Here is a 27925-nt window from a genome sequence, read left to right on the forward strand (position 1 = left end):
GGCTCCTTAGAGCAGCCTGGACCACTCCCCAACTTCTCCTCTCAAAGATCAGACACAGAGACCAAGGGGGGGAAGTCTTCATTTTATTTCGGTTCACAACCCGCCTCCCCGCAAAGCATCAATCCCCACCGCCCTCCTTCACCCAGATGGCAGCCCTGCCCCCCAACACCTTCACGAAACACTGATTTCCACCCAGAGCTAAACTGTACACCCAGCTACCAACTAAGGCCCCCCTCTGCCCTTGGCCCCTTTCCTCCCCCACTGCCTGTACATCTACCCGCTCTGTGACCTTGGCCACCTCTTAATGCTGCCAAGGTCGCTTAGCTTGCTTTTCCCTATCTTTCGCCAATGGGTCTCAGTCTTGAGACCCCTTCCTGATGTACCTCCCCGGTTTTCTGTTCGCCTTCGCCTAGTAATTCTGCACAGCTTCCCGGGGCCCACCGCTGGGTTCTATCCTAGGACCACGCCACCCCACCACCTACAACTTGCAACAGGAGATGTTGGAGGCTCTGTTTCCAAGCTCTGCTCTGCTCCCTGGGTTCCCGGTGGACCTCAATTCCTCAGCTGAGACTTGGGGGATGCAGATGGAGACCAAAGGCCAAACAGGCCACCCGTCTGAGGATGGAGGGGATGGAACTTAAAAAGGATAAAAGGGAAGAGAGGGTGGGGGCGGTGTGTTTGATGGTGGAGGGGGCTCCCACCCCAGCCCCCAAAACAAGAGCTGAAAAGCAGGGCCTAGAGGCCCGGGCTCTTGCCCATCTAGCTGCTGCGCGTCCTCTGGCTCCGGGCCTTGTACACCTCGATGAGCAGGTCCTTGACGTACTGGATCTCCCGCTCCACTGACTCCGCCCTCTCCCTCAGCTCCCGGTTGCGGGCCTCCAGCCCCTGGCACTCCCCCTCCAGGGCCTCGCCCTCCGCTCTTTTCCTCTGGCGGTACCTCAGAGCCGCGGACTTGTTCTGGTCTCTCTTCTTCTGCTTGCGGTCCCCGCGGGTAGTGGCGGGGTTGGGGTAGGGGGCTGGGCGAGATGGCTGAGGTGGTGGGGGAGGAGGGGGCTGCTGGGGTGGGGCCAGGGGTGCCAAGCCCCCAGCATCCCCCTGCCCTGTCGTCTCACTGCGGCAATAGATGGACAGCAAGTCAAGGGTATCCAGGGCCGGGGGCTGGGGGAAGTCAAAGGTGGGCATGGGGAGAGGAGGCGCCTGGGGGGGCGGTGGAGGAGGAGAGGGGGGCGGGAGGAGGGGGGCATCGAGGAAGAAGTCTTCCATCTGCTCCAACTCCTTCTTCAGGAGGGAGGCCATGGCTTCCAGGTCCGGTGGGGGTGGGGAAGGTGGAGGGAGGGCCCCTGAGGGGAGGGGGGGCTCTAGAGGGAGAAGGGCTGTGAAGTCAACCCGCTCAGTCATCCAGTCAGAGAAGCCGTCACCTAGGGGATGGGAGAGGGGACCAAGAGAACCCTGAGTTCCTGGGCCCCAACTCAGGCTCATTCGTCCATTCACACATCATCATTCATTCGTTCGTTCAGTAACCCAACCAACCCGCCAGCAAGTCAGGTTAGCAACCAGCGCACCTGGCAGCCAATCATTCGATGAAATCCACCAATCGGCAAAGCAGTCAAGCTCTCAACCAAATCACTCAAGGAAACCAGTCAACCAACCAAGCACACCGGCCAACCCATCGCCTGGCCAACCAACGACCAATGGTGGTGCCCCATTAGTTAACCAATTAACTAATCAAGCAGATAGCCAACCCACCAGCGGCCACCACCAAAGACTCCCACCTACCCACCCACCTTTTCTTCAACCATCCTGACATCCTCTTTATTCATGGGCCTACACCTGTGGTTTCTCTCGTGGGAGAAAGATGTTGGCAGCCGGCTCCTGAAAGATCACAGCCTTGAAAACCCTCTGGGGGGCAGTTCTCTGATAGCACTGCTTATGAGTCAGCATCAACTCCATGGCAACGGGGAGCTAGCTTCTGTTTGCGCGGTTTCTCTACTCTAGTCTTTAGCCTGTTCTTAGAGGCCATCATCCATGAACACGCACCAGGCTCCCCTAATACCTGAATCACCAAACTTTTGTGTGTCAAGCATTGGGGAGACTCAGTTTTGAATAAAGCAATTCCTGCCACAGGGCCTCTGCACACGCTGTTCCTTCTACCCGAAGCGCTATTCTCCTGGGCCTTTCTTTTTTAAAAAAATTTATTCACTCTTTTTTTCCATGGGCCTTTAATTGGCTGGTTCCTTCCCATTTTGTAGGCCACAGCTGAATGTCACCTGCTTGGAGAAGGTTTCAGCTAGGTCCCACTTGGATACTTTCTGCATCACCGAACTTGGCTCTCATCTCGCTCCTAACAAGGAGTGCTAGGAACCACCAAGTGTTCCCAGAAGGAATGAATCTAGGAATACTTTCTTTCTCACACCTCTCCTCCTCCTCTTCCCTAATTCATCTATGTCCATTCTCCACTGTCCCTTACCTGCCAGGGGCTCCCCTCCCCCTGGAAGCCCGCCCTCCAGGGCTCCCCCAAGGACCTCATAGGGGCCCAGGGGGGCAGGGGCCAGGGGGAGTTTCCCATAGTCTACGAGCCAGCCCAGCCCGCTAGCTGGGAGCAGGGTCCTGTCCAGGTCCAGCCCCAGGGTCGCCAACAGTGACATGGCTGTAGGGGTGGAGGCGCTGGGCACAGGCAGCAGCGAAGGAGATGACACCAACGGCTGGGAGGCGGCTCTGGCGATGGTTCAGGTGGACCCAGGTGGACACGGAGGTGAAAGAGAAGGACCTACACAGAGACAAAGGGGGCAGGGTCAGCAGTCAGCCCAACCCACCAGCCAAGGGCAGACAGAAGGCGCACCCCCAGATGGTGTAGGAGCTACTATCTTTCTGGGAATTCTAAACCCTGAGCCCCACCCACTCCCCAGGAAATTCTCAGGTTCCCCCCACTCCCAGCTTCCCAGTGACATTCCTCTTTATTAAAAAAACCACAAAACTAAAAATCCTCTATCCTGGGTAGTTTGCCCCGGCTCCAACCACTCCCCAGTTATCCATCTGAAATCAGTTCCCAGGGGAATTCCTGTTTTTTGTTGTTCTTCTTCAAGGATCTGTTCAGGCTCCTCTTCCGTCATAAACCAAGCTGTGAAACACCTGCCCCGCCCCGCCTGCCCACGTGCCCAAGCCCCGCCCCTCACCATTGTCTTAGCCCCACCCCTTTCCGAGGGGTCCCTAGAGGCCCCGCCTCTCTCCCGGAGAAGCCCCACCCTTCGATTAGCCATGCCTAGTTCCCCACGGCTGGCCCCGCCCCTCTCGACGGCTGTGATTCTGCCCACCCCCTCTATCAACCAGTAGCCGCCCCAGGCCCGCTCTCGGGCCTGTCAATCTAAGCCAGGCCCCGCCCCGGCAATGCCTGAGGGAACTACAGTGAAGCGGGGCTACGCGCCAGCGCGGTATGAAGTGGAGGGAAAGGGAGGGTCTTGGGGAACGGCCTGCACCGCCCACCCTTCCACACGCCGCTCGCTCCTGAGGGCTACGGTGCGTGATACGCCACCTAGCGTTGCAAATTGTTATCTTGTTTCCCCAACGCCATCCCCGTTGAGGATCAGTGCGCATACGCGGCGGTCTCCCGCCCAACCTGCGTGTACAAAAAAATTCCGGCTTCAGGTGCGCTAGTGCGCAGGCGCCACGGCGCTCTGGGAGTTAGTGCGCAGGCGCTGAATAAACACCCTCCCCGCCCCCCCACCTCGGGCTGAGTGCGCATGCTCGGGTGCGCAGCACGGGCTCCCGCTTTCGACTTCCGCGCCTGCGCGATCGAGAGTCCCTACTCGCGGCTCCGTATCTCCGGTCTGGCTCGCGCGCTGGGAAAGGGCGGGAAAGGCGGTTGACGAGGCAAGGCCGAGCGGTTACTCACTCCATGGCGGCGGCAAGGAGAGGCGGCGGCGGCCTCCGCTGAGGAAAGAAGGCGGGAGCGGAGAGCGCAGGCGCGGTGAGCGCGGAGACGGGCCGGGGTTGGGGGGGCCGGTACGGAGGGGTCGCGGCTACAGGGCCATGGCCGGGGCTGTGCGGGCGGAGGCGGCTTCGCGGCAACGTGAGGAGATCGTAGACTGAAGACGGGAAATGAGGTGGCCCCGGGGACTGGGGACAGATATACCGGGGTGGCGCAGCACGGGCCGCCCGGATCCCTCCGCGCTCCGCCCCCGTGCGGCCCCAGCCGGGAGGCGCTTCGGGTCCCTTCCCCAGTGACCGGGATCCGAGGGCGCAGCCCCCTCCCTTCTGTGAGCAGGGAACCTCGGCCCCGGCGTTCGGACCCCACTTGCCCTGACTCTGGGGCCTGATCCCGGCTTCTCCCCCTCCCCACGAGCCCCGCACGTGTCAACCCTCCGCCCTCCCCCACACCACCCCCCACTTCGTAGAACCATTTCCGGTCCGTCCGAGACTCCGCAGCCCTGCGGTACCCCGGTGCTGCCCAGCCGGAAGCTGCGGGAGAGGTTTTCGGTCCGCTCGTGGCGCGGAAGCCTCCGATCAAACCCCTGGGTGGCGTTGGGCGAACGACTGGGCCGCGTGTCCCTGGATGGTGGGGGGCTCCCGGTGAGCATGTAGTAAAGGTGAGGTCCTGGGAGCCCGGTACCGGGTCTCTCCCCTTCTGGCCGAACCCCGACCCGGGTGCGGCGGGCGGGGCGGGTCCTTGGTGTGTGTGTGTCTTAATCCTTGTCGCCCACGTGTTCCCCATTCAGTCTGCTCTCCGTCCTAACTGGGTTTTCAGGCCTCCAGCCATTTCTCTGGTGTGCCCGTCCCTGCTCCTCACCCCATCTTTGACCCCCCAGTGAGGGGCTGTAGCGTTGCTGCTTTCCTCCCCTCTCCTCCCACCCCACGGGCCATCTGCTTTCTGGGGCATCTCTGAGATCCAGTCAAGACCCACAGAAGGTGGCTTCGGGGTTGGCTGCCGGAAGTCCCTCTTGAAATCTGACCACCTTCCCTTCGCAGTGTTTCTTGGGCCAGTCAAGACCCACAGAAGGTGGCTTCGGGGTTGGCTGCCGGAAGTCCCTCTTGAAATCTGACCACCTTCCCTTCGCAGTGTTTCTTGGGCCCGCCGAGGAGCTGTGATTTAGGAAGAGCCAGGTTGTCTGGGTTCAAACCCTCCCCGCGCCCCACTTTCCAGCTGCGGCGCCCTAGCAGTTTCCCTGACTACCTGTGTCTGTATCTTCGGGATGAAGACTGACCCGTTCTGGCACCCATCCCCCAGGGCAATGGGAGTTCAATGTGTTGGTTCACAGTCCGCAGTAGGTGCTGTCGCTCCGTGGTGCTTACTGGGGTGGTGTTGGATTATTGGGGAGGGGGCAGCAGTGGGTGTTCTCAGATGTCAGGAGGACCTTGCCCCTCCTCCATGGCAATTTTGACCAATTGCAGGTGGTGGAGATTAGTTAGGGTTAGTCTTGAGGGGGACCCTTCCTGCCCCCCCCAGGATGGAAGCCTGGCCCTGCCTGCTAGCACTTCCCTGTGTCCCTTAACTGCATGGCCCGCATGTGCATTCTCTCTCCTGCTTCTGAGAGGGCCCTCTGGGTTAGTTAGGTACAGAACTTGTTAGGACACTGAGGGGTGGGGAACAAGGTTCTCTTGTTTCCACACAGCCCTGATGGCCAGGGTCTGAGTCATCTCTTTGTCTGTAGCTGGCATGGGAGCCTCCCAGCTCATCCCACATACCAAGTCCCAGGTGCCAGACTATTTGCTAGGCTCTGGCCATCTTGCTTTGCTTACATCAGTGGTTCTCAACCCTTGGGTCGTGACCCCTTTGGAGGGCAAACGACCCTTGCACAAGGGTTGCCCCATTCATAACAGTAGCAAACTGAGGGTTATGAAGTAGCAACAAAAGTAATTTTTTATGGTTGGAGGGGTTACCCCCCAACATGAACTGTATGAAAGGGTTGAGGCATTAGGAAGGTTGAGAACCACTGGCTTATGTGAACTGTACACGAGACCCTTACTTTCTCACCCCTGCGAAGCAGATTTTCGTCTTTTTCTAAGTTTCTGTTGAGTAGAGCTATAGAATTACAGTGGGGGTGGGGTGGACTTCCTGCGTGTTCTGTGCGCCCATGTCCACATTAGCACCCTCCATGACTAAGGTATGGCGTCACAGCTCAGGAGCTTGCTCAACCACTCCCTGGCTCCAGTGCTGTGTCCAGCTTGGGTGCTTTCTGGAATAGCCACCATGGAGGGGCTTACCCTGCGGTTTGAGTGGGATTATGAGCCCTTTAAATGGGGAAGGGCACCCCCACCACCCCCGGGAGGAAGATGTGGCCATTGCTTCTGCAGAGGTGGCCATCCCCCTTGGATGCGGGTGGGGCAGGTCTCTGTGCTGAGCATCGCCATGAGCTGGAATGGACTCAGCAGCAGCCAGTGGAGTGGGTTGGGGGTTTGGGTATTGGGTTTGTTTGTTTTTTTTAACTTAGAAACAAAAATGTATTACAGGTAAGAAACTAAGAATACTGGCTTACATAAACTGCAGGTGTGCGGGTGCTCCTCCTTAACCACCCCCTTCCCCACTTTCCAGGCCACTGCAGGCGGGGGCCAAACTGTTGGCCACCCCTTCCCAGCTCTGTGACTCACTAGCTCCTGGAACAAGGAAGGACACCATCTGGGGGCTTTCTTAGGTCACTTTCCACAGGTTTCACCCACTTGGGGGGGACACTTTTCTCTCTCTTTGGATAAGACACTACAGCTCCAGGCCCAGAAGGGACGTCCTGTGAGTTTTGAGTACAGATTTAGGTCAACCTTTACTGGCCAACCCCACTCCTTCCTTCTGGGTTGGGTTTTCAGGAACCCAGGTTGGTAACGTTGGCTGGTAATGTAAGGTCAGCAGGCGAAGCCCCCCACCCTCCCCGGCTCTGCTTCTTTAAAGACCGCGACCTCCGAAAGCCTGGGTCAGAGGGGCCCAGCCTAGCACTCTGGGTTGTTGAGGGGCCTGGGAAGGGGTGCTTTGAAACGGCTGGTCATAAGACTCACTGGGGCCAGGCAGCTTCGTCCTGGGGTTGTCAAGTGGGCAACGGACCACACACAGTGCCCACCCTTTCCTGGCATGTTCCAGTGTACCCTAATGGGTCAGCTGTGGTGCCTGCAAGCCCTCACCCAGGACTCAGACATCTCGGTCTCCCTGGCCCCTCCAGCCCCTGCCCCTGGGCTGGGTGCCTGGGTGAGGCTGGTGGGGACTTTTTTTCAGGGCGGAGGGGCCTGGCTTGGGGAGTGAGGCGGCTCTTGCAGGCAGGTTGCATCAGCCTTGGCTCTTTGATGAGGAGGGGGAGTGGGGGTGGCTCTCTGGGGGCCCAGAGCACCTGGCAACAGCTCCTGCTAGCAGCTGGGGATCAGGGGGAGGCCCAGGCACAGCTGGCGGGTGAGGGCTCAGGGGCGCTGCAGCACAGCCCTCGCTCCTAAAGTCAGGGCCCCTGCCCTGGGCGAGCTCTGGAAGCCACCATGCCCACTGCCCTCCTGGGGCTAACCGCCACCTCCCAGTCAGGGTGCAGCTGAGGTGTACAGCAGATGGGCCTGGCCTGGGTCAGAATGGTAGTGTCTGTGACTCAGTTCCCCCCACACAGTGCTGTTCAGTCCGTTCTGACTCGGTGTTCCTACATAGGCTGTCAGTCTTTACAGGGACAGGCAGACGGCCTCATGCTTCCTGTGGGGAGTCTGGTGGGCTCCAACCCCGGGCCTTGCAGTGTGCAGCCCAGAGTGGCACCCATTGCACCACCAGGAGCGGCTGTGGGGAAAGCCGAGCACACTCGGTCAGCTCAGGTTGATACTGCTTCTGCCCCTGCCTTTCCCGTTTCTGCCTGGCATACTTAAGTTGTGACATGTGTTTGTGTTCCCCCACTAAGAAGGCAAGGACGGGACCCTTCTGTCCCCACATGGCCCCCACACCCCATCATGTGGTCACTTTCCTGGGCTATGAAAATACTCATGGTCAGAGGCCAGGGGCGTGACCCTGGGGTCAGGGCTGAGGGTGGGTGTCCCAGTAAATAAGGGCAGGAGGTCAAAACCAGCCTGGCAGGGAGGAAAGGGCAGGGTATGCCGATCACCGGCCTGCCACTTGTCAGTCCAAAGCCCTCAAGCCCCTGCCCGCCCCTCCCGGCTCTCCAGGACTCCAGTGGCTGTAGCACTTGTATCTTGAGTCAGAAAGGCCCCAGGCGGGGCTGCACCAGCTGACCCACATGTGTGAACTGTGGTTCTGGGGGTCTTCCTGCTAGTGCTGCACTGGGAGTAGGGGTGCAAGGGTCTGTTTCCCTGCCTGCTGTGGCTTCAGGGAGCTGCCTGCATTCTTGGCGCACAGCCCCCTCTTCCCATCACCTCAACCTGTTGTCTCAATCTTTACATTATCGCCTATTTCCAACTCTGACCTTCTACCTCCCTGTTACAGGGTCCTTGGTCCTGGCGTGCAGCCTCGGTTGCTTCTTCAGGTTTGGGTCCACCCTGCATATAGGAGGGGGACTGGGCAAGCTGGCTGCAGTTAACACCAGAGCCTAGGGAGCTGCCACTGAACCCCAAGTGGCCCTCGGCAGTGTGCTGTGTACCCCTGTTGGACAGAGGGGACTTCCCCACAGGGCAGTGAGTGGAGCTTGAGCACCGGCTGGTTTGGGTCTTCGTTGAGGCCTCCCTCGGTTGTTGGAGGCTGTGGGTAACACCCTTCCAGGAGTGGGTGATGGGGTGCCCAGGAGCTCCAGTGAGACTTTTCCTTGAGCCGCCTTGTCACTGGGACCTGGCTGTAGGCCTGCAGCCCAGAGGTGGCAGAGCTCGTGTGGGTCAGCCTTTCATGGAGACAAAAACACCGGGGCCCCAGACTTTGCCACCCCTGAAAACCCAGGTCCCAAGTCAAAGGAGTTTCTTTAAGACCCAGAGGAAGTGGGATTTGACCAGGGGGTCTGCCCTCCAGCCAGGGAGCAGGGAGAGGACTTGGCATCCCCAGGGTCCTTTGCGGGGAAGGGCGTTGGATTGTGGCTGGCTCTAGACTCAGGGCCAAACCAAAGTGACTTGGCCCTACCTTGGACTCCTTTTCTTTCACCTGGTTGCCTGAGAAACCGTATCCATACTACCTGTCTCCCAGAGACCTGCCCAGGAACCTCCCTGCTGACTTTGCCGTGCTCCCTGGAGAAGCTGGTTGTGATTAGAGGAGAGGCTGGGGAGGTGTGTTCCTGTCCCCCCAGCCCTGTCTTCCGCCAGTCCACCCGCTTGGTGTCCACCATTGGGGTAAAGAAAGGCAGGCTGAGAGCCAGCCTCGGCCCTTGCAGCCACGTCTACCTCTCTGCTGCAGGGTGGTTTTGACACAGGAGCATACTTCCGGGTCAGAAGGCAGGGTTGGGGGCTCAGGTTCCAGGGGGAGGGCCCTCTCTCTGGGGGAAGGTCTTAGTTGCTTTGGTTTCTGCTTCCCAGCTCCTCCCGGCCTCTTGACTAGGAATTACCTCATCTCGTCACACCTCATATTTTGCTTGTTCCTTCTTTTGTCTTGAGGGTTTAGCCCCAGACCCGCCTGTACGCACCTGTTGTGTTGTGAGTCTCATTCCCACGTGGGTTTATAGCCACCAGCATAGGATTTATGGCCCACCTTTTTATGGGGATACCTTCTAATGTGCCGACTGGTCTGGGAAGGAAAAAGTAAGTGCTGGTGGCTTCTGGAGGTGGAGGGTGGTCTAGGGAAGGGAGGGTGGACCCCAGGGGTCATGAGATGGTGGTGTCTCCCTTGAGGGGCAGAGGTGGGCTGTTTTCCCCTGTGAGTGACTTCCAGCTCATGACAACCACCCCCCAATGTGGCAGAGCTGCCTGAGGGCTTTCTGGGCCGTCACCTGTCCCAGAGCAGGTGGGCAAGGCACCCCTGGACTAACCCGAGGCTGATATGGTTGCTGGAACAAAGCAGAGGCACAGGCTAGCTGCCATTGTGCGTGCCCAGAAGCAGGTGTGAGGCGGTAGCGTCCCTCCAGACCTTAGCAAAGTCCTCTGGAAGCCGCAGGAGCAGCATCACCAGTGCCGGGAACGTCCCTTGCCTTTGGAACTTGTCCTAAGAGCGCGCCTCGGAGACCCCAGGCTCTGGAGTCCCGCAGTGCAGGGATGCAGTGGAGGGTGAAGCTGGGCTTGGCACTGTGTACATGAGGCCTCTGTTGTGACCACCAGGGGATCTGTTGGCTAGTTCTGGGCAGTGGATCCCCAAGTCATTCTTACTAATCTGTCAAGAAGCTGCACTGACACCTGTCCCCCATGGGTGACTGACCCCCCCGGTATTTGAAACGTCAGTGGGCTAGCTTCCAGCGACGTGACAGCTGGCACTGCTTGTCAGAGCCAGCAGAACTGGGGTGGTCACCACACAGGCCCCACCCTTCCCCTGAGGACCCTTAACTTTCGTTTTCCCTGAGTGTCCTGTTATTCAGAGGAGACAGGCTCCTCTTTCCATGGGAGTCAACTTCGGGTTCAAGGTCTGTGACTGGGGCTGGAGCAGCAGAGCTTCAGGCAACAAGGAGGTTGGGTTAGGCTGGGCTGGTCGTGGCTTGGATGGCGAGTCAGAATTGACTTGATGGAGAAAAGGAAGTTGGTAAGAGGGTGGCGGAGGTGCTCATGGCCCTGCTCTGCTCCCTCAGCCCCCGCCTGCTTCCCGACCCATCCTAGGCTGACCATCATCTGAATGCCAGATCCATTCTTCCTTGCTGTGACTGGGTGGGTTCAAACCACTAGCCTTTTGTTGAGCAGCCAAGCACTGAACCGTCTGCACCAGGGCTAGAACCAAAGGGGGCAGGAAGGATCGTCTGCTTTCTGAAGAGAGTGACCCCCAGCACACAGACAGGGCTGCTGTGTGTCGCTACGCCCGGTCCTCGGGCCCCTGGGGTAGCCTTTCCACACTGCCCCCTGACCTTGTCACTTCCTCTACCCTAGAAACAAACCCCTGGGGCTGCAGTCGCCGCCACCGGATCTGCTGTGGGAGCCGAATAGCCGCCGCCGAGAGCCGGAGCCATGAGCGGGTTTAACTTTGGAGGCACGGGGGCCCCCACAGGGGGGTTCACCTTTGGCACCGCGAAGACGGCCACCACCGCCCCCGCCACCGGGTTTTCCTTCTCCACCCCCAGCACCGGCGGGTTTAATTTTGGGACGCCCTCCCAGCCGGCCGCCAGTACCCCCTCGACCAGTCTGTTCACCCTCAGCACCCAAGCACCCGCCACCCAGACCCCCGGCTTCAGTTTCGGAGCCACTACGACGCCGGCTTCTGGAACGACAGGCTTTTCCTTAGGCATGAACCCCCCAAAGTTAAACCTGGGCACTCCCTCAGCCCCTCAGGCCACGGGCACTCCCAGCGCCTTCGGACTGGGCAGCAGCACCCTTGGAAATGCCATGGCTAGCACCAGCACCTCAGGCCAGCCAGCACCCGGGGGCTTCGTGTTCGGCTCCTCAGCAGCCGCCACCCCTGCACCCACCACCACCACCTCTTCCGGGGGCTTCTCGCTCGGAGGCAGGAGCACAGCTCCAGCCGTGGCCCCCAGCTTTAGCCTGGGCTCCCTGGGTGGCTCAGTGGCACAACCCTCGACCCTGGCTGGATTATCTTTCTTGCCAGCCGCATCTGCAGCCGCCACCACTACAACCACCCAGTCAGCCGCGTCAGCGCCCACGGCCGCCGCCACCACCACCAGTACCGTTGGGCCCTCCCTCTTCGCCTCCATTGTCACTGGGCCGGCCTCATCTACTGTCCCCAGCCTCTCACTGTGCCCTCCCACCACCGCAGCCACGGCCCCCAGCACCGGGGCACTGGGCTTCACCTTAAAGGGCCCTGGGGCGACTTCTAGCACTGCCACTGTGGCGTCCACGGCAGCTGCCACCACCACCACTGCAGCCACCACCTTCTCCCTGAACCTGAAACCTCTGGCTCCTGTCGGGCTGACCAGCGTGGTGCCCACCACTGGGACTGCTCTGCCCAGCACTACTGCCCCCACAGCTCCTTCCGGTGCCGCTGCCAGCCCGGCGCTGACCTACGCGCAGCTGGAGAGCCTGATCAACAAGTGGAGCCTGGAGCTGGAGGACCAGGAGCGCCACTTCCTGCAGCAGGCTACGCAGGTCAACGCCTGGGACCGCACGCTGATGGAGAACGGCGAGAAGATCACCACCCTGCACCGGGAGGTGGAGAAGGTGAAACTGGACCAGCGGCGGCTGGACCAGGAGCTGGACTTCATCCTGTCGCAGCAGAAGGAGCTGGAGGACCTGCTGGGGCCCCTGGAGGAGGCGGCCAAGGAGCAGAGCGGCACTGTCTACCTGCAGCACGCCGACGAGGAGCGCGAGAAGACCTACAAGCTGGCGGAGAACATCGACGCACAGCTGAAGCGCATGGCGCAGGACCTCAAGGACATAATCGAGCACCTGAACACGGCCGGCGGCCCGGCCGACGCCAGCGACCCGCTGCAGCAGATATGCAAGATCCTCAACGCACACATGGACTCTCTGCAGTGGGTGGACCAGCATTCGGCGCTGCTGCAGCGGCGCGTGGAGGAGGCCAGCCGGGTGTGCGAGGGCCGCCGCAAGGAGCAGGAGCGCGGCTTCCGCATCACCTTCGACTGAGGGGCAGGCGGGTGGGGGTGCTGGGGGGTCTGCTGCCACGCCAGCTGCCGCACCTGCTTGTTCCTTTCTTCCATGGCCCTGTCTCTGGAAGCCTGTGTGTGCGCTGTGACTTGTGGCTGCCTTCTTCCTCCAGTCTGGGCACCACCACCCACCCACCCCCCTTCAGGAGGTGCAGGCCCCAGGGGTCTTGCTTGTGCTTGACGCTCTTTCACCCCTACCTCATCCACCTGGCTTCAGCCACTTGGTAGCAGAGAGCTGATTGAGCTCTCCCCAGGGACGGTCAGATTGCAAGTCACCTCTATCCCCCGTGTGCACTGGGGCGCCAATCCAAAGGAGTGGGTGCAGGAGGGGGTCAAGGATATTGAGGAAAGGGGCTCCCCAGGCTTTTGCCCCTTGAGGACAATCTGAAATGATGCCCACTGTTAGCCCCCAAATAAGCCTGTCTACCATGGCCACAGCCCTCCCCATATGTCTCACTGAGCAACTTCAACTTGGTCAGTCAGCGTGAGACTGACATGCCTGTACCAGCCCTGTCCTCAATAAAGCAAGTTTGTTAAAGAAAGCTGTGTGATGATGGGGTGACTGAGGGTGAGGGGAACAAGGCTTCCGCAGGGCGGGCAGCAGGGGGCGCCAGCTCCCTGAAACAGCCAGCTATGCAGAGTAGCACATGGCTGAGTCACAGTGACCAAAGATTGTCTGCCTAACAAGGGGGCCAGGGGGAAGCTCACACACTGGGTGAGGGGACTGCTTGGAGCAGGTGACCTGGGCCTAGGTGTTGGGCACAGGGTGGTGCCGCGCCTGTCATGGGCCAGACTTGTCTCACTGACAATGCTGTGGCAGTGGGCAGATATGGATACCAGCATCTCCCTGGGGCCGCCTGCTAAGCTGTACCCCTACGTGTTTCGAAGCCCATACAGGTCGCAGGGCCTGAGCCTTTATCCCTCAGAAGGAACCATGGTGGTGCAGTGGGTGACGAGTTGGTCTGCCAACTGCAATGTCAGTTCAAAACCACCAGCTGCTCCCCGGGAGAAAGACAAGACCCATCTTCCTATTGCCGTGCCGGAAGTAGTTCGTCCCAGAAGCCCCCAGGGGCAGTTCTGCCCTGACCTCTAGGGCCGCTGTGACTCAATGGCCAGACTGGGTTTTAAGAATACTCAGACCATCTTGGGTCTACAAGGCTTCCATCAGCTAGGAGAGTACCCAGCAGCTCGCACCCTCTGCCTGCCCTCGAAAGCTCTGGTCCCCCACAATGATGGTGGCCACCTGTGACCCACAACAGACCACTTGAAAGCCACCTAGGCTGCCCCTTTCCCCACCCGTCAACTATTCCCTGAGCACGGGCTGCCAGAGTAGAATGCCCACAGGGAAGGGCAGCTGGCTGGAGCCACATAGTCACCACCAAGAGCCCCTGTGTGCAGTCTCCCTGGGTGGATACAGCCTGGCAGTCAGTCCCCAGGGGTGCCGCAGAAGAAAGGCCTGGTGGTCAGCTGAAGGCTCCCAGCCATTGAAGCTCCTCCTGAAACACAGGTCTACACGGGTGGGGGGGGGGGGGCGTTGTCACGGGATAATGGCAACAGGTTTGGGTTTCCTATATGACCCATGGAATCGATTCTGGTTTGTAATGACCCTATTCCAACAGCAGAATTGCCCCCGTGGGTCTCCCATACAGGAGCAGGAAGCCTATCTTTCTCCCACTGGAGAGTGGCTGGTGGGCTTGAACTGCTGGCCTGTGGTTAGCAGCCCTACCTACATAAAACCAGGCCTCCACTGATTACATCTTCACTCGCTGCCTTAAATCGACTCTGACTCAGCCCTCCAGGACAGGGTAGAACTGCCCCTGTGGGATTCTGAGGCTGCCACTCTTTTTAAGTAACGCGACTCTTTACAGGAGCAGAATGCCTTGTTTCCCACTGGAGAGCGGCTGGTGGGCTTGAACCGCTGGCCCTGTGGTTAGCAGCCCTACTTTTGTGTAATCCACTGCGCCTCCTTGCTTAGAAACCACCACCAGACCCGTTGTGATTTTCTCACACACTCACTTTGAGGAAGACAAGCAGCTGCCATCAGTTAAGAGCATTGGTGGCCGTGTGGGAGGAGTAGCTAGGACAACCCCCACCCCAGGCCCACCAGCAGCCTGGGAAGGGGTCCCCACCATGGGGTACCCCTGGTACTGCCACCTGCCCACTGCCCCCTTGTAACTGCAGTCTCCCTTTCTAGGAAGAAAAGCCACCGATGAGCTTCCAGGCCGCCCCAGCCAAGGGCCTGTCTCTGCCCAACTTCTTCCTCTCTCAGTAGTATGAAGACACCACAGGTGACTCCACTTGGCGCCAGAAGGTTTTAAAGGTGACTCCCTCCACCCCGGGAACGCTCGGTGCTGACAGCAAATGGCAGCCCATCTGGGCTTCCAGACAACCCCCAGCATGGGTGGGTCCCCTGCCCCAAAGGGCACAGGTTGGCATCATGAAACACGGGTTTTTAAAACAACTTTCCAAAAAGGAACTTTTCAGATTGCCTATAACGGTAAACAACAAAAAATAAATAAAACAGCCCCAAGCGATGGTGTGCTGGCAGTGGTTCAGTCGCCAACCCTCTAAAAGGAGGACCTGGTCCTCACCTGCCATTGGCCGTGGTGTGAATACTGGACCACCTCAACCGGTGCCAAGCCTAGGCCAAGAATGGGGTACTACCTTATGCCAGTTCCAGGGAGAGAGGCAACCCATGAGGAGCTGCTCCTTTGTTGTTCATAACAATTGGCTTGATTCAACATTTTTATATGAGGGGTACCCAAAAGATCAGAATTCTCCCCCCCCAAAAAAAAAATCTACCGTATTTAATCTTGTTACTGAACAACCTATCACCTTCAAAGTACTCTTCATGTCACGTAAGACCTTGGTCAAATCTGTGATTCCACTCTTGGAAACATTTTTCAAACTCATCGGTCTGGATGAGTTGAATACCTGACGGCACCTCCCTCACTTTTCCCTTCACCTCTTATATGTCGTCAAATCGCTGTCCTTTCACGTCCCTCTTCATTCATGGAAACAAAAAGAAAAGTCAGGTGAGTAAGGTGCATGGGGTAAGAGGGGCATGCTGTTTTGTTGTTTGTTTTTTGCCAAAAACGTGCACTGAGATGGCTGCATGAGCAGTGCGTTGTCGTGGTGGCAAAAGCAGTTCCCCGCCTGCCACTAAGCAGGCCTTTTTTGTCACACACTGTTTTGCAATCTTCAGAACCTCTAAATAGAAAGCTTGTTTTAACAGTCTGACCTGGTGGAATGAACTCCAAGTGCACCGTCACCTTCACATAAAAAAAAGAAAAGAAAAAAGAGCATCATCTTGATCTGTGATTTCACTTGATGAGCTTTTTTTGGGCAAGATGACAATGGCGTGTCCCCTGCTTGATGGAAGTCTGCTCTTGGGGTTGTAAGAATAGTACCGTTTCTCGTCACCAGAAAAGTCTGGGTTTTCGTCAGAGCTGTTCTTTGAAAGCACACCGAGCTTCCAGTGGACGCTCTTTTTCCCGGCCAGTCAGAACCCGAGCACAGATTTCACAACGACCCTTCTCATTCCCAAATCCTCTGTGAAAATTCACTGAACGGAGCTCCAAGGTTGTCCAGGCACCTTCCCCATCTCTTCAGTGGCCCGTTCCTGGTCTTTGAGCACAAGTGTACACATTTCGTCGACATTTTCGTCCGTTCGGGAAGCCGAGAACTAGGTTTGTCATCGATTGACATTTCACCTTTTTTGAAATGAGAAAACCACTCGTACAGTTGAGTTTTTCCCAGCGCGCTGTCCTTGAAGGCTGTATTCAACACCACCACAGTGTCTGCAGCATTTTCCCCGACCAGGAATATAAATGTCACGGCTGCAGGCTGTTCTCTTCAACCGGCCATCACAAAAACGAGGTTCGCGTGTAACTGCTTTTATGAAAACACTCAGAGTGACCAGAGAGCACCTTCCCAGGTGACGCCACTGGGTGCACTAACTCAGAGCAAGTTGCTCGATGCTCGCCTAGCAGGGAGCTACTAAGAGAGCCCCGTCCAGTAGTTTTATTCCTGGTTTTTTTCTGAGGGGGGTGGTACTTCCGTGTAAGTCCGTGGGTGGTAGAGTTGTGGGTTACTCATTGGGCCAGTAACTGCACGGTCAGCAGTTTGAGTCCACCAGCCACTCCCAGGGAGGAAGATGAGGCTGTTTGTTCCCATAAAATGCCACAGCTTTGGAAACTAGGGAGCAGGTCTACTCTGCCCTATAGGGTCGCTGTGGTTAAGCATTCAGTCACTAACCACAAGGTAGGCAGTTCTAAACACACAGCCGAGGCTTTCTGTCTCAGTAAAGAGTCTCAGCCTTGGCAGTCACGGGGGCCGTTCTACCCTGTCCAGTCAGGGCGCTGTGAGTCAGCATGGAGTCAAGGGTAGTGAGTTTGGGGCTTAAGGCTTGAATAGAACTGTTGAACATCAAAAGTGACACGATGTCTGTTGGTGGACGCAAACGGTTAATGGGCTTAGCTGCAACCCCGAAAAACTAAAATGTTGGTGGATGGGGTCCAGCCAGAGGTGCCTCAGAAGAGAAATCAAAACCAAACTCACAGCAGGTAGGTCACCAATGAAACCCAACACTCCTCTGGTTCCTTGAGGCTTACTCACCCCCCACCAATGAGAGTTCCAGGTCAGCTAAACCGCTCAGGAACAGAAATGGGAGTATTGATATCAGGAGGGTAGGTGTAGGGGAAAGGAAGGGGGGAATCCAATTGCAATGATCGACACATAACCACCACTACCTCCAGGGAGACAGTGGTCGGTGTAAGATATGAAAGCAATAATTTATCATTTATCAAGGGTCACGAGGGTAGGAAGGGGGTCAGGGAAGGAAAAAAGGGGAGCTTTTCCCAAGGGCTCAAATAGAAAGTAAATGTCTAGAAAATAATGATGGCAACATAAGTACAAATATGCTTGGTACAATTGATGTATGGATTGTTATAAGAGCTGTAAGAATCCCCAGTAAAATGATTTTTAAAAAAACAACAAACAGTTAAAAACAGAAAAACCAGAGCCCAGCAGCAGTCTCTGGAGTGGGGGGTGGGTGGGGTCAAAGGGCAGGAGGAGGGCTGTGTGGATCAGGACAGGACAGGACAGGACAGTGCTTGGGAGAAGGACCACACAGGCCTCCTGCCCAAGGCAGCAGTCCTGTTGAGGCGGTGGTTACACACAGGCTGCTAACTGCAAGGTGAGCAGTTGAAAACCACGCGCCACTCTGAGGGAGGACGACGGGGCTTCCTACCCGGGCGGAGCTCCAGTCTTGAAAACCCACAGGGGCAGTTCCACCCTGGTTTTTGTCTTTCTTTTCAAGATCATTTTATTGGGGGCTCTTACAGCTCGTACAGCTCTTACCACAATCCATCCGTCCATCCATGGTGCCAAGCACATTGGTACATTTGTTACCATCATCATCTTCAAAGCATTTTCTTTCTACTTGAGCCCATGGTATCAGCCCCTCATTTCCCCACCCTCCCTCCCGAACCCTTGATGATCTATAAATTGTTATTTTTTCATGTCTTACGCGGACCGATGTCTCCCTTCACCCACTCTTCTGTTGTCCATCCCCCAGAGAGGGGGTTATAGATCAATCATTGTGATCGGTTCCCCCTTTGCCCCCTCCCCACCACCGCCTTCCCCTGCTGGTATCCCCACTCTCGTGAGTGTTGTGAACTGTTGTGTGGTTTATGTTTTAATGTGAAAAAGCACGTCACAGAAAGGACAGCACTTCTCTGACGACTGCCATAAGGGAAGGTGTCTTCCTGAAGTGCGTGGACTTGTATCTCTCTTCTCTGTGAACTTTTGGTTGTGGACTTGCAGGGATTTTTAAACAGGCGTCCCATTCCCGTGTCCTTACTAGTCCATGGTTTCAGCGTTTTGGAGTTAGTTGTGCCATAGCAGTGCTTTCAACGATGGCTTACCAAAGCAAATACCCATCAGCAGCTCCTCGGGGGGAGCCAGCTGCAGCACACCAGGACTTCCCTGACCTGCTGCCCCTCCTTCCCCTTCCCCACCCTGTTTTCAGCCAACCTCTTACCCCTCTGGGTGTTGTGGCAGGGCACCCTCAGATTCTTGGGGTCACGCCAGCTCTCTGAGGAACTACCAGGATCAGGACCCCACCTCCCCACCCTCAGGAGCCTTGTGTTTATGGACCCACCTCCCTGGGTGTGCTCCACTTCCATCACCACCGGAAACACCAGGGATTTCACCCAGACACCCCCACCACCACCAGAGAGCTCTCAGGGACTGATAACTGGACCAAGAGGGCCACTCCGAGGCTCCAGCCCATGGGATCAGTTGAAGCCCCAAACCCAAAGTTCACACCTCGTAACAAAGACATCCCCAATCACACAGATGCGCACCCAGGTGGCTCTTAATAGGATTTTTATTTCACTTAACCATTAAAGAAAAAAAAAGATGTTAGGAATTTTAAGCATTGATTTAATAAGGGATAGTTGCCGTTGGAATGAACAACAATGCTATCTAGGGTCGTAGCGTTTAGGGGAGAAGTTGCAAATCCTGGCCCTCGTGTGTGTGTGTGCAAATAAAGTTTTATTAGAAGACAGCTGCATCCGTTTATTTGCCATCCCAGGCCCTACTCAACATGGCAGCCCCAGAAAGCTACACAGGCGGAAAGGGAGAGTTTGCGGGTCAGCCTTGGTGCCGGTGAACCTCCCTGAAGGCCTGACCTGAAGGAATGGGAGGATGTCTGGAACTTGCCAAAGGAGAGGGGCTGGGGTGGCGGAGTGGATGAGGAGGCCCGGGGAACAAGATGGCCCCCAAAGCACCATCCAGGCCTCTGCTCTTGGACGTGTTGGGTAGGGACCGTGAGAAAAGGCTGTAGCACAAAGCAACACAAAGCAGCGTGGCTTCCAAGAATGCCTCAGGCTCCGCGCCCTTGGAAGTGCCCAAGTGTGGCTGTACTACAATTTCTCACACCACAAAGTCCCAGGCCACACAGCATCCGGTGAGCCGGGAGGCGCTTTTCCCAGCAGCAACAGCAGCGGCTTGCTCCTTGCCCCTGTGTCCTGCTTTCCCGGGACTTCTCCCAAGAACTGAAGCTTGTTCCTCCTGCCCCTGCAGATGTCACAGAGGGCAGTCTGGGCCACTCCACGTGAGTGACGGCCGTCCTTGCTGTAGGAGCCCTGAACTGCTGGACACACGGTCAGTGGTTCGGAGCTACCTGTCACTCCTAGGGAGAACGATGAGGCTGCCTGCCTTCATAATGACCTACAGTCTGGGAAACCCACAGGGGAGGTTCCGTTCTGTCCTGTGGGGTCACTATGAGTCGGAACCGAGTCGGAACCGAGTCCGTGGCAGGCATGGGTTGTTGTTGCTGTGGGAATTGTGGTTTTGAAGTGCTAACAAAGCTGTTAAAAAAGAAAGAAAAACGGTGGCTGGGTGTATGCTGAGCTGTGGAGGTGACCAGCAGAAATAAATATCAAGAATAAAAATAGAATAAAAATAAATTCGACATATAACTCCCTCCCAGAGGGACAGACAGCAGAAAAGTGGGTGAAGGGAGACAAGAAGTTAGTGGAAAACATGAAAAAAAAATTATAGGTTATCAAGGATTCATGGGGAGGGGAAAATGAGCTGATACCAAGGGCTCAAGTAGAAAGAAAATGTTTTGAGAATGATAGTGACAACAAATGTACAAATGGAATATACTTGACAAGATGGATGGATGGATTATGGTAAGAGCTGTAAGAGCCCCCAATAAAATGATTTTTAAAATAATTTTTTAAAAACTTGTAAAGAGGTGGGGTGGGGAGGATCTGCCCTACCAGGTCACCAACTGCTCTACCCCACCCCCAGGACCCTGCCACCTTTGGTCTGACAAGGGGACCCGGACAGAGCCTCCCCCTGACGATGACATCTGTCCCAGGCTGACGGGAAGGCCATGGGCGCAGCGAGGGCACCTCAGAGCCAGTCATGCAGTGAGTGTCTCCCTGGGGCCCTCAGGTGTCCTGCAGACCTGGGGGCGAGGCCATTTAGGTCTCTCTACCCTGCTCGGTCCCCACCCCCCCAATGTGCAGCCCAGTTCCGGGGCATCACCAGGGCAGGCCTGGCCCTACTCTGAGACCAGTGAGCGCCCCTGTACCACCCCGGCCTTTGCCAAGAACGAATGTGTGTCTGTAAGCACGAGGTGGCATGTGGGGAAATCATCTTCCCATTGCCACTCCACACCATCTGGTTGAAGTCCCCTCAGATCAACACAGTGTATGCCGCGTATGGTGGCCAGCGGTCAAGTGCTCCTCCGTTGCCAGTGCAAACCCACCCAGTAGCTCACAAGAGCTGAAGAGAGGACAGCTGGGGAGGCCGGGGGCAGGGGGGGCGTGCAGTTCTCGCTCACATGGGTGGCTACGGAGCGGTGGGGGTGGGGTGAGGCCATAGACTTGAGCTTCCAAAAGAGCCTAATGGAACTTGCGTCTGTAGCCCAAGCCCAATGCTTAGCACACCCCACTGAAGCCCCCATCAACTCACTGGCCGACCCCCAAGGCAAACCAGATGGTAGGGCTCCTGCTCCCCCCATTCTCCATCCACGACCATTCCGGGACACCCCCTCCCCCACCCTGAGACCTGGGACAAGCCCCTCCCCATCTCTGGGAAGCCTTCGTGTCCTCTGAGCCATCATTGGGCCAGCCACTCACCCTCTTCCAGCCTCGGTTTCCCCGCCTGCTCAGTGGGCACAGCATGAGGGTTCCCAAGGGTGCCCAGCCCAAGCAGCCTCCAGGCTGAAGGGCGCTAACCATCGCTTTCCTGTTCCTTCTCAGACCCTTTCTTTTTCTCAGACATGCACCAGGCCCCCAAGCTCCCCCCTCCAGCTTCAAGACGGAGTTTCCCTTCTTCCTTGTAATAAGAGTTGTGGTTACAGAGAAGACTCGCCACCCTCGCCCCCGCACTTGACTTCCGCCCAGGCCCCTCTCACCCCAGCTCTCCTCCAGCCCCCCTCCCCTTGACACCTCCCCGGCCCCCCTAAGTCCTGGATGCTGTCAGGCTCCGCTGCCCCAGGTGGGGTCTCCAGAGATCAGGGCCCCCTTGTCCTTGCTGCCCCTCCACTGAGGGAAAAAACCCCTGCAGGGAGGTTGAGGAGCCCTGGGAGAGCCCCCCATGACCTGCAGGGATGGCATAGCTCCCGAGGTTCACACGGCCAGGGGAAAGTGCAGGAGCCACCAGCGCCCATGAAGGCACCAGCCTCGGAGACCAAGGCCCTGGCTCTCCTCCCAGCTGGCAGGCACCTCACGCCTGGACCTCCCAGCACGTCCACACTCGCACTGAGCTGGCCCTGAGCCCACGCCTTTAGCACTGGGCCCCCGCTGCCCCCATTTCACGGAAGGGGACACTGAGGCTCAGGGCATCCCAGTGAGGGTCTCAGAGAAGAGGACAGCCAGCCAGCCGCACAGGCCCCCTTCATCCCCACTTCCTGGAGTGTGGGATGGGGGGAGCGCAGAGAGGAGCCAAGAGCACCTGGACACCTGATCACCACCCACCCCCGGGGGGTTATTTGGGGCCAGAGAAGAAAATAGACTGGTTTCTTCCACGGACCCCTCTTGAGCCCCGCCCACCCCCAGCCTCAATTAGGCTCCAACCCACTGATCCAGGACAGTCATTGGTTTCGCTTCCCCTAGAGGGCGGGGAGGCGGGCCTTGGCTGGCTTAGGGACCAGCAGGGGGACCACTCCTCTGCAGACAGTGAGGGACAGCCAGGAGAGAGGATGCTGCTGGCCATGGAGAGAGGTAGAGGAGGCAGGGGATGGAGAGTCAGAAGGGATGGAGGCAGGGGGAGGAGAGGGGAGACTGATGGCTGGGCACAGAGGGGATGGAGGCAGGGGGAGGAGAGGGGATGGAGGCAGGGGGAGGAGAGGGGAGAAGTAGGTTGAAAGTCCAAGGAGTGAGCCCAGGAGGCTGGGAGAGATGGACTGGGCAGAGTTGGGCTGAGGGGAGGCAGGCCTGCCTGTGTAGGGGACCCTAAGCGGACACTCATCCAGAGACAAAGGTGGCAATGTGGGCATGACCGTGGGTAGGGCACGTTGGTGGCCATGGCTGCTCCACCCCAGGCACCCTCTCCCACCTGAGTGTCATGGCACCAGCATTTAAGGGCCCCTCCCCACCCCCCACTGACCCCATTCTCCTGCCCCTCCAGCCCTGGACCTCCTTGCCCTCCTCGCCGCCCTCAGCCTGGTGGCCCCCCTGGCCGGGAGAGCCATCCACAGCCAGGACCCCTTCGAGAAGTGCATGGAAGACCCCGACTACGAGCAGCTGCTCAAGGTCGTGACCCTGGGCCTCAACCGGACCACCAGGCCCCAGAGGGTGATCGTGATTGGAGCTGGTGTGGCCGGGCTGATGGGCGCCAAGGTGCTCAGTGATGCGGGGCACAAGGTAAGAAGTGCTACTGTCAATCTACCTTCAGTCCTTCCTGCTCCAGGCTGGAGGTGGGGAGCCTCCTGTCCCCCTGCTAGAGAGGAGGCAGAGGGTGGGAGGTGGGAAGCTCTCCTTGCCCCCTCACCTGGGGAGAACTCCCACTGAGGCCCACTGAAGACCCTCCCCCCCCCAGCACCTGTGCACCCTGAGTCTCCAGCCCCCACCACTACCCCACTGGAAATCTCATCTAACATTCCCAAGCCGCAGGGGGGAACTTAGGTTGGTGGAGATGGAAACTCCACCCAATGGGAAGTCCCTGCTGAGGTCTAACTGAAATCATCCAGGAACAAGACCAGGGCAGGGACTTCTATGCATATGGGACCTCTCCCCACTCCCAGGCTTTGGGAAGTCCCTCGGCACTCTAGCCTGTAACGTTCTTGCTCCAGTTCATGTGTTATGATGCGTTCTCCCACCAGTCTCTCATTACAAAACAGGGTCTCCCTCGTTAGTCTGCCCTCCATCTGTGCTGCTACTTGCTGCCGGTATGAAGGGACGGGTCATGGGGAAGACCCAAGGCCCTGTCTTCACTGCTCACCGCCTCCCCCTCCTCCCCACTCCAGGTCACTGTCCTGGAGGCCAGCAGCAGGATTGGGGGCCGCATCTTAACCTACCGGGACGAGAAGACAGGCTGGATCGGGGAGTTGGGGGCCATGCGCATGCCCAGCTCACACAGGTGCCTAGGCTCAGCTAGGACCCCAATCCAGCCCTACTGCATCCGGCCGGCCCAGCGCCCGCATGGCTCCAGCTTGACCTGCCTTGGTTACCCCTGGGCCAGGCAGCAGCACCCATCCTGGGTCCTCCCCTCCCAAGCCCCTATCCCCAACTCTGTCTCCCTGGCCCCAGCCCAAATCCTGGCTTGCTTTAGTTTCATTTCCATCTAGGGCCAGCTCCCAAACCAGACCCTCCCCTCCCCAGCCTTCCAGCCTCCAGCACCCCACCCCCACCCCGCCTCAGGACCAGCCCCACATGCGGGAAGCTGGCCAGTGCCCCCACTACCCCCGACTCCCTAGCCCCCGCTCCCTGGCTGTGTCCGCTCCCAGCGCCCCCTCGCTCCCATCCTAGGATACTGCACGAACTGTGTAAGAGCCTGGGGCTCAACCTGACCCACTTCATCCAGTACGACGAGAACACCTGGACCGAGGTGAGCGGCGTGAAGCTGCGCAACTACGTGGTGGCGAAGATGCCGGAGAAGCTGGGCTACCGCCTGCGGACCCGGGAGAAGGGCCACTCGCCTGAGGCCATCTACCAGATGGCCCTCAACAGGGTAGACCGCCCCTCTGGGTCTCTGGTCCCGCTCCTCCCTCCCACAAGGTCCCCGGCTACTGTGCCTGCAGCTCCGGTCTCCTTGGCTTGGTCACAGGCAGGCGCCAGGTGCCACCTTCATCTCCACTTATCCCCCTCCCCCGTGGGACCACAGCCCTCACCACCCGGACCGACTCTCTGCTCTGTGTCCCCCCTGTCCCCAAAGCCCCAGCCCCCAACTCAGGCCTGTCCTCTCCCCTGGACCCTTAAAATGGTTTTTAAACCAAAACACACCCACACACCCCAGCCATGGAGTGGATTCTGACTCAGGAGTGACCCCAGTGGACGGACAGAGAACTGTCCCCTCGGGTTTTCCAGGCTGTGAATCTTTGCGGGCAAGGAGCCCAGGTGGTGTAGTGGGTACTGTATTACGGCCGCACCCCACAAGGACAGTAGTTTGAACCCCCCAGCAGTCCCTCAGGAGAACGATGAGGCTGGGTTCCCGCAGAGTGCCAGCCTCGGACACCCACAGGGGCAGTTCTACTCTGTCCTGCAGGGTCGCTGCGAGTCAGAATCCACTCAGCAATATTTTTTGGAAATCTTTATGGAAGCAGGCAGTCTCATCTTTCACCTTGGAGCGGGGGGGGGGGAGAGGTGGTGTGTGTGTGTGTGGAGGGGCGTGTTTTTCGACAGCCCAGTGCTTAACTCGCTGCTCCATCTGGGCTCCTAGTACCTCTCAGTCTTCTTTGCACCCAGAGCAGAACCTGCTCTTCCTCCTCCAAGCCCCCCATGACTCCCAAGTGCCCCAGGTAGGGTCCCAGCCCCCTAGCCTCAGGTCTGCATCCAGAAGAGTCCAGCCTGCTCCTCCTGCCTTCCCTCCCCTAAGGAATATTTATTTCCCCAGAGTCCTCACACACCAGCACTGTTCTTGTTCCTCCCCTCTGCACCCCTCCCTAGGCCCCTTTCTGTACTTCTCCCCTCAGCCTGGACCGCCTTTTCCCACCTAGAAAACTCCTACTCACCCTCAAAACCCTGCTTCCATGCCCCTTGCTTCAGGAAACCTTCCCTGCTGCCCTCTCTTATCTTCATCCACTGTCCCTGCCAGAGGTGGCGAGGAGACAGTCAGGCGTTGTCTGTGTCCCCAATGGTTCAGGTGGCCCACATGTACCCAGCCCAGAAGGCACTACTGCTCCAGGTCTAGGACAGAGGCGGGCGAGGTCGCAGGCATCTGACGCAGGGTGGGGATGGAGGGGTGGTCGGGTGCCAGTGGGACGCACTCGGGTTGACAGGGAAATTTGAGTTTCAGTGGAAACCTCAGCTGCAGGCACAGCAGGGGGGAAGCGGTGGGGGAGGGGGGAGGGTCAGGAGTGGGAAGGGGCCCACCGTGAAGCTCGGTGTTCTTGCTCGCCCCTCACAGGCCCTCAAAGATATCAAGTCACTGGGCTGCCAAGGGGCCATGAAGATATTTGAAAGACACACACTCCTGGTGAGAGCCTTTCCCCCCCCCCCCCCCGAACCCCACTCTCGGCCCCCCACCAACAGCTGCCTGACCAGTTTGGGAGACCCCTTAGACCACGGCCTCGACTCCCTGCGCTCAGTGTCCCCCATCTTTACGGAGCGGAGATCTCATAGTCCCCCCCCCCCCCCCCGCCCCCAGGAATACCTTCTCGGGAAGGGGAACCTGAGCCAGCCGGCCGTGCGGCTGCTGGGAGACACCATGGCCAAGGACGGCTTCTTCTATCTCAGCTTCTCCGAGGCCCTGCGCGCCCACACCTGCCTCAGCGACCGGCTCCGGTGAGGGCCCATCAACATGTAGCGGGGGCAGGTAGTAGGGGGGGGACGGTCACTCCAGGACTGAGGCCCAGCGAGCCGGGAAACTTTACCTGTCAGGCTAATGCTCCCCAACGCGGTCTTGCAGGCTTTGGGGACCGGAGAGGGCGGAGACAGGGGCGGGGCTAGTCACGTGGGGCAGATCAGCAGGACACAGGTGCAGGAGCAACAGGGAGCCTGGCAGAGCTTGGGAGAAGGGGTGGGATTAGAATGGGTAAGGAGGAGGGGGCGGGACAGAGGTGGGCGGAGCTGCCACGGAAGTGCTAGTGCATAGGACAGTAACCAAGAGTGGGCATGGCCAGGGACTGGGAGGGGTCACTAGGGTCACTAGGACGGCTCAGGAGTCGGCCAATGGGAGGAACAGCAAGGTCAGATGGGTGGGGCCATGCAAGGGGCGGTGCTTGAGGAACCCAGAGGGAGCGGAGGACCCGGGCAAGGGGCAAGGGTGGGTTCGGAAGGGCCGCTAGCACCATCACAGGTTCAGCGTCACCTGGGCAGGTTCCTGGAGTGGAGGGCAACTGATCTGGACAGCCTGGCACACAGGGCAAACAGGCCAGGGGACCCTGAGGAGGGGCAAGCCCAGCGAGCCAGGTCACTTCTTGCCCCCAGGTTCAGCCGCATCGTGGGTGGCTGGGACCTGCTGCCGCGCGCTCTGCTAAGCTCCCTGTCGGGGCCCCTGCTGCTGCATACGCCCGTGGTGGCGGTGAAGCAGGAGCTGCACGAGGTGCACGTGTACTTGGCCCCGACGCACGGGGCCCCCCAGAAGGTGCTAGACGCCGACTTCGTGCTGCTGACGGCCAGCGGGCCCGCGCTGCGGCGCATCGCCTTCACACCGCCGCTCTCCCGGCGGCGGCAGCACGCGCTGCGCTCGCTGCACTACGTGCCGGCCACCAAGGTCTACCTGAGCTTCCACAAGCCCTTCTGGAAGGAGGAGAACATCAGAGGCGGCCACTCCAACACCGACCGCCCGTCGCGCGTCATTTTCTACCCGCCTCCGGAGGAGGGCGCGCTGCTGCTGGCCTCGTACACGTGGTCGGACTCGGCGGCGCCCTTCACCGCCCTGAGCGCCGAGGAGGCGCTGCGCTTGGCGCTGGACGACGTGGCGGCGCTGCACGGGCCCAAGGTGTACCGGCTGTGGGACGGCAGGGGTGTGGTGAAGCGCTGGGCCGAGGACCCGCACAGCCAGGGCGGCTTCGTGGTGCAGCCGCCCATGCTGTGGCACCCGGAGAAGGAGAAGGTGGAGGAGGAAGGGCAGGCTGACTGGGCGATGCCCTACGGCCGCGTCTACTTCGCCGGCGAGCACACGGCCCTGCCCCACGGCTGGGTGGAGACGGCCGTCAAGTCGGCGCTGCGGGCCGCCCTGAGGATGAACAGCCGCTCGGAGCCCAAGCCCCAGGGCCAGCACACCCCCAAGCCCATCCCCTATCCCACCCAGCACTGGGCCTCCACCAAGCTGCCCACCCAGATGGCCCACAATTAAAGGACTGTCGGGGGAAGCCGCGTGGCCCGGCCCTCTCCCTGGCGCAGGGGCCACCCCACCCAAGCGGACACAGGCCGAGAGGAGGTGGAAGGCGCCCGGGTGGGTCCAGACGCAGATCCGAGGGCGCGCTCTGTATTCCTCTCCCCCGCACAGGACCAGCGCGCCCTGGGCCGTGTCCCCACAGGCCGCAGCACCTCAGTTAAGCCCAGCTGTGTCCCCCGCCAAGCGCCCCTGCCCCTCGCCCCCGGGGGATGGAGAGGGATGTGGTCAGGGAAAGCTATTTCTAGTGACCAGCTCTGGCCCTCGCCACAGGGTGAGGGGGCCTGGGGCTACCCACCTGTCAGCCCACCTCTCACCCCAACACGAAACTTAAA

At 58.8% G+C, this 27925-nt stretch overlaps 3 protein-coding genes across 7 annotated transcripts; 2 read left to right on the forward strand and 1 right to left on the reverse strand.

Moving 5' to 3' along the window:
- Positions 1-116: 116 nt before the first annotated feature.
- ATF5 (activating transcription factor 5) lies at positions 117-4119 on the reverse strand. The gene is made up of 3 exons (XM_075537603.1): positions 3890-4119; positions 2468-2767; positions 117-1418 (listed from the first exon to the last, which is right to left on the reverse strand). The coding sequence occupies exons 2-3, from the start codon at positions 2643-2645 to the stop codon at positions 760-762; spliced, it is 837 nt and encodes a 278-aa protein (XP_075393718.1). The 5' UTR covers positions 2646-2767; positions 3890-4119; the 3' UTR covers positions 117-759.
- Positions 3301-13111, forward strand: NUP62 (nucleoporin 62). Of its 4 annotated transcripts, none has more exons than XM_075537596.1 (2): positions 3301-3428; positions 10882-13111. In XM_075537596.1, the coding sequence occupies exon 2, from the start codon at positions 10960-10962 to the stop codon at positions 12547-12549; it is 1590 nt and encodes a 529-aa protein (XP_075393711.1). In that variant the 5' UTR covers positions 3301-3428; positions 10882-10959; the 3' UTR covers positions 12550-13111. The 4 variants fall into 4 exon arrangements, with proteins under 4 accessions (XP_075393711.1, XP_075393708.1, XP_075393710.1 ...); XM_075537593.1 differs by lacking the exon at positions 3301-3428 and adding an exon at positions 3825-3964; XM_075537595.1 differs by lacking the exon at positions 3301-3428 and adding an exon at positions 3964-4100.
- IL4I1 (interleukin 4 induced 1) lies at positions 3827-27924 on the forward strand. 2 transcript variants are annotated; one of them, XM_075537591.1, is made up of 10 exons: positions 3827-3964; positions 14764-14889; positions 19659-19739; positions 20394-20515; positions 22722-22957; positions 23560-23672; positions 24062-24263; positions 25659-25727; positions 25899-26035; positions 26681-27924. In XM_075537591.1, exons 4-10 carry the CDS (start codon positions 20479-20481, stop codon positions 27549-27551), a joined length of 1665 nt encoding a protein of 554 aa, XP_075393706.1. In that variant the 5' UTR covers positions 3827-3964; positions 14764-14889; positions 19659-19739; positions 20394-20478; the 3' UTR covers positions 27552-27924. The 2 variants fall into 2 exon arrangements, with proteins under 2 accessions (XP_075393706.1, XP_075393707.1); XM_075537592.1 differs by lacking the exon at positions 19659-19739.
- Position 27925: the final 1 nt, after the last annotated feature.

This window comes from Tenrec ecaudatus, chromosome 18, assembly GCF_050624435.1.
Source record: "Tenrec ecaudatus isolate mTenEca1 chromosome 18, mTenEca1.hap1, whole genome shotgun sequence".
Taxonomy (NCBI): Eukaryota; Metazoa; Chordata; class Mammalia; order Afrosoricida; family Tenrecidae; genus Tenrec; species Tenrec ecaudatus.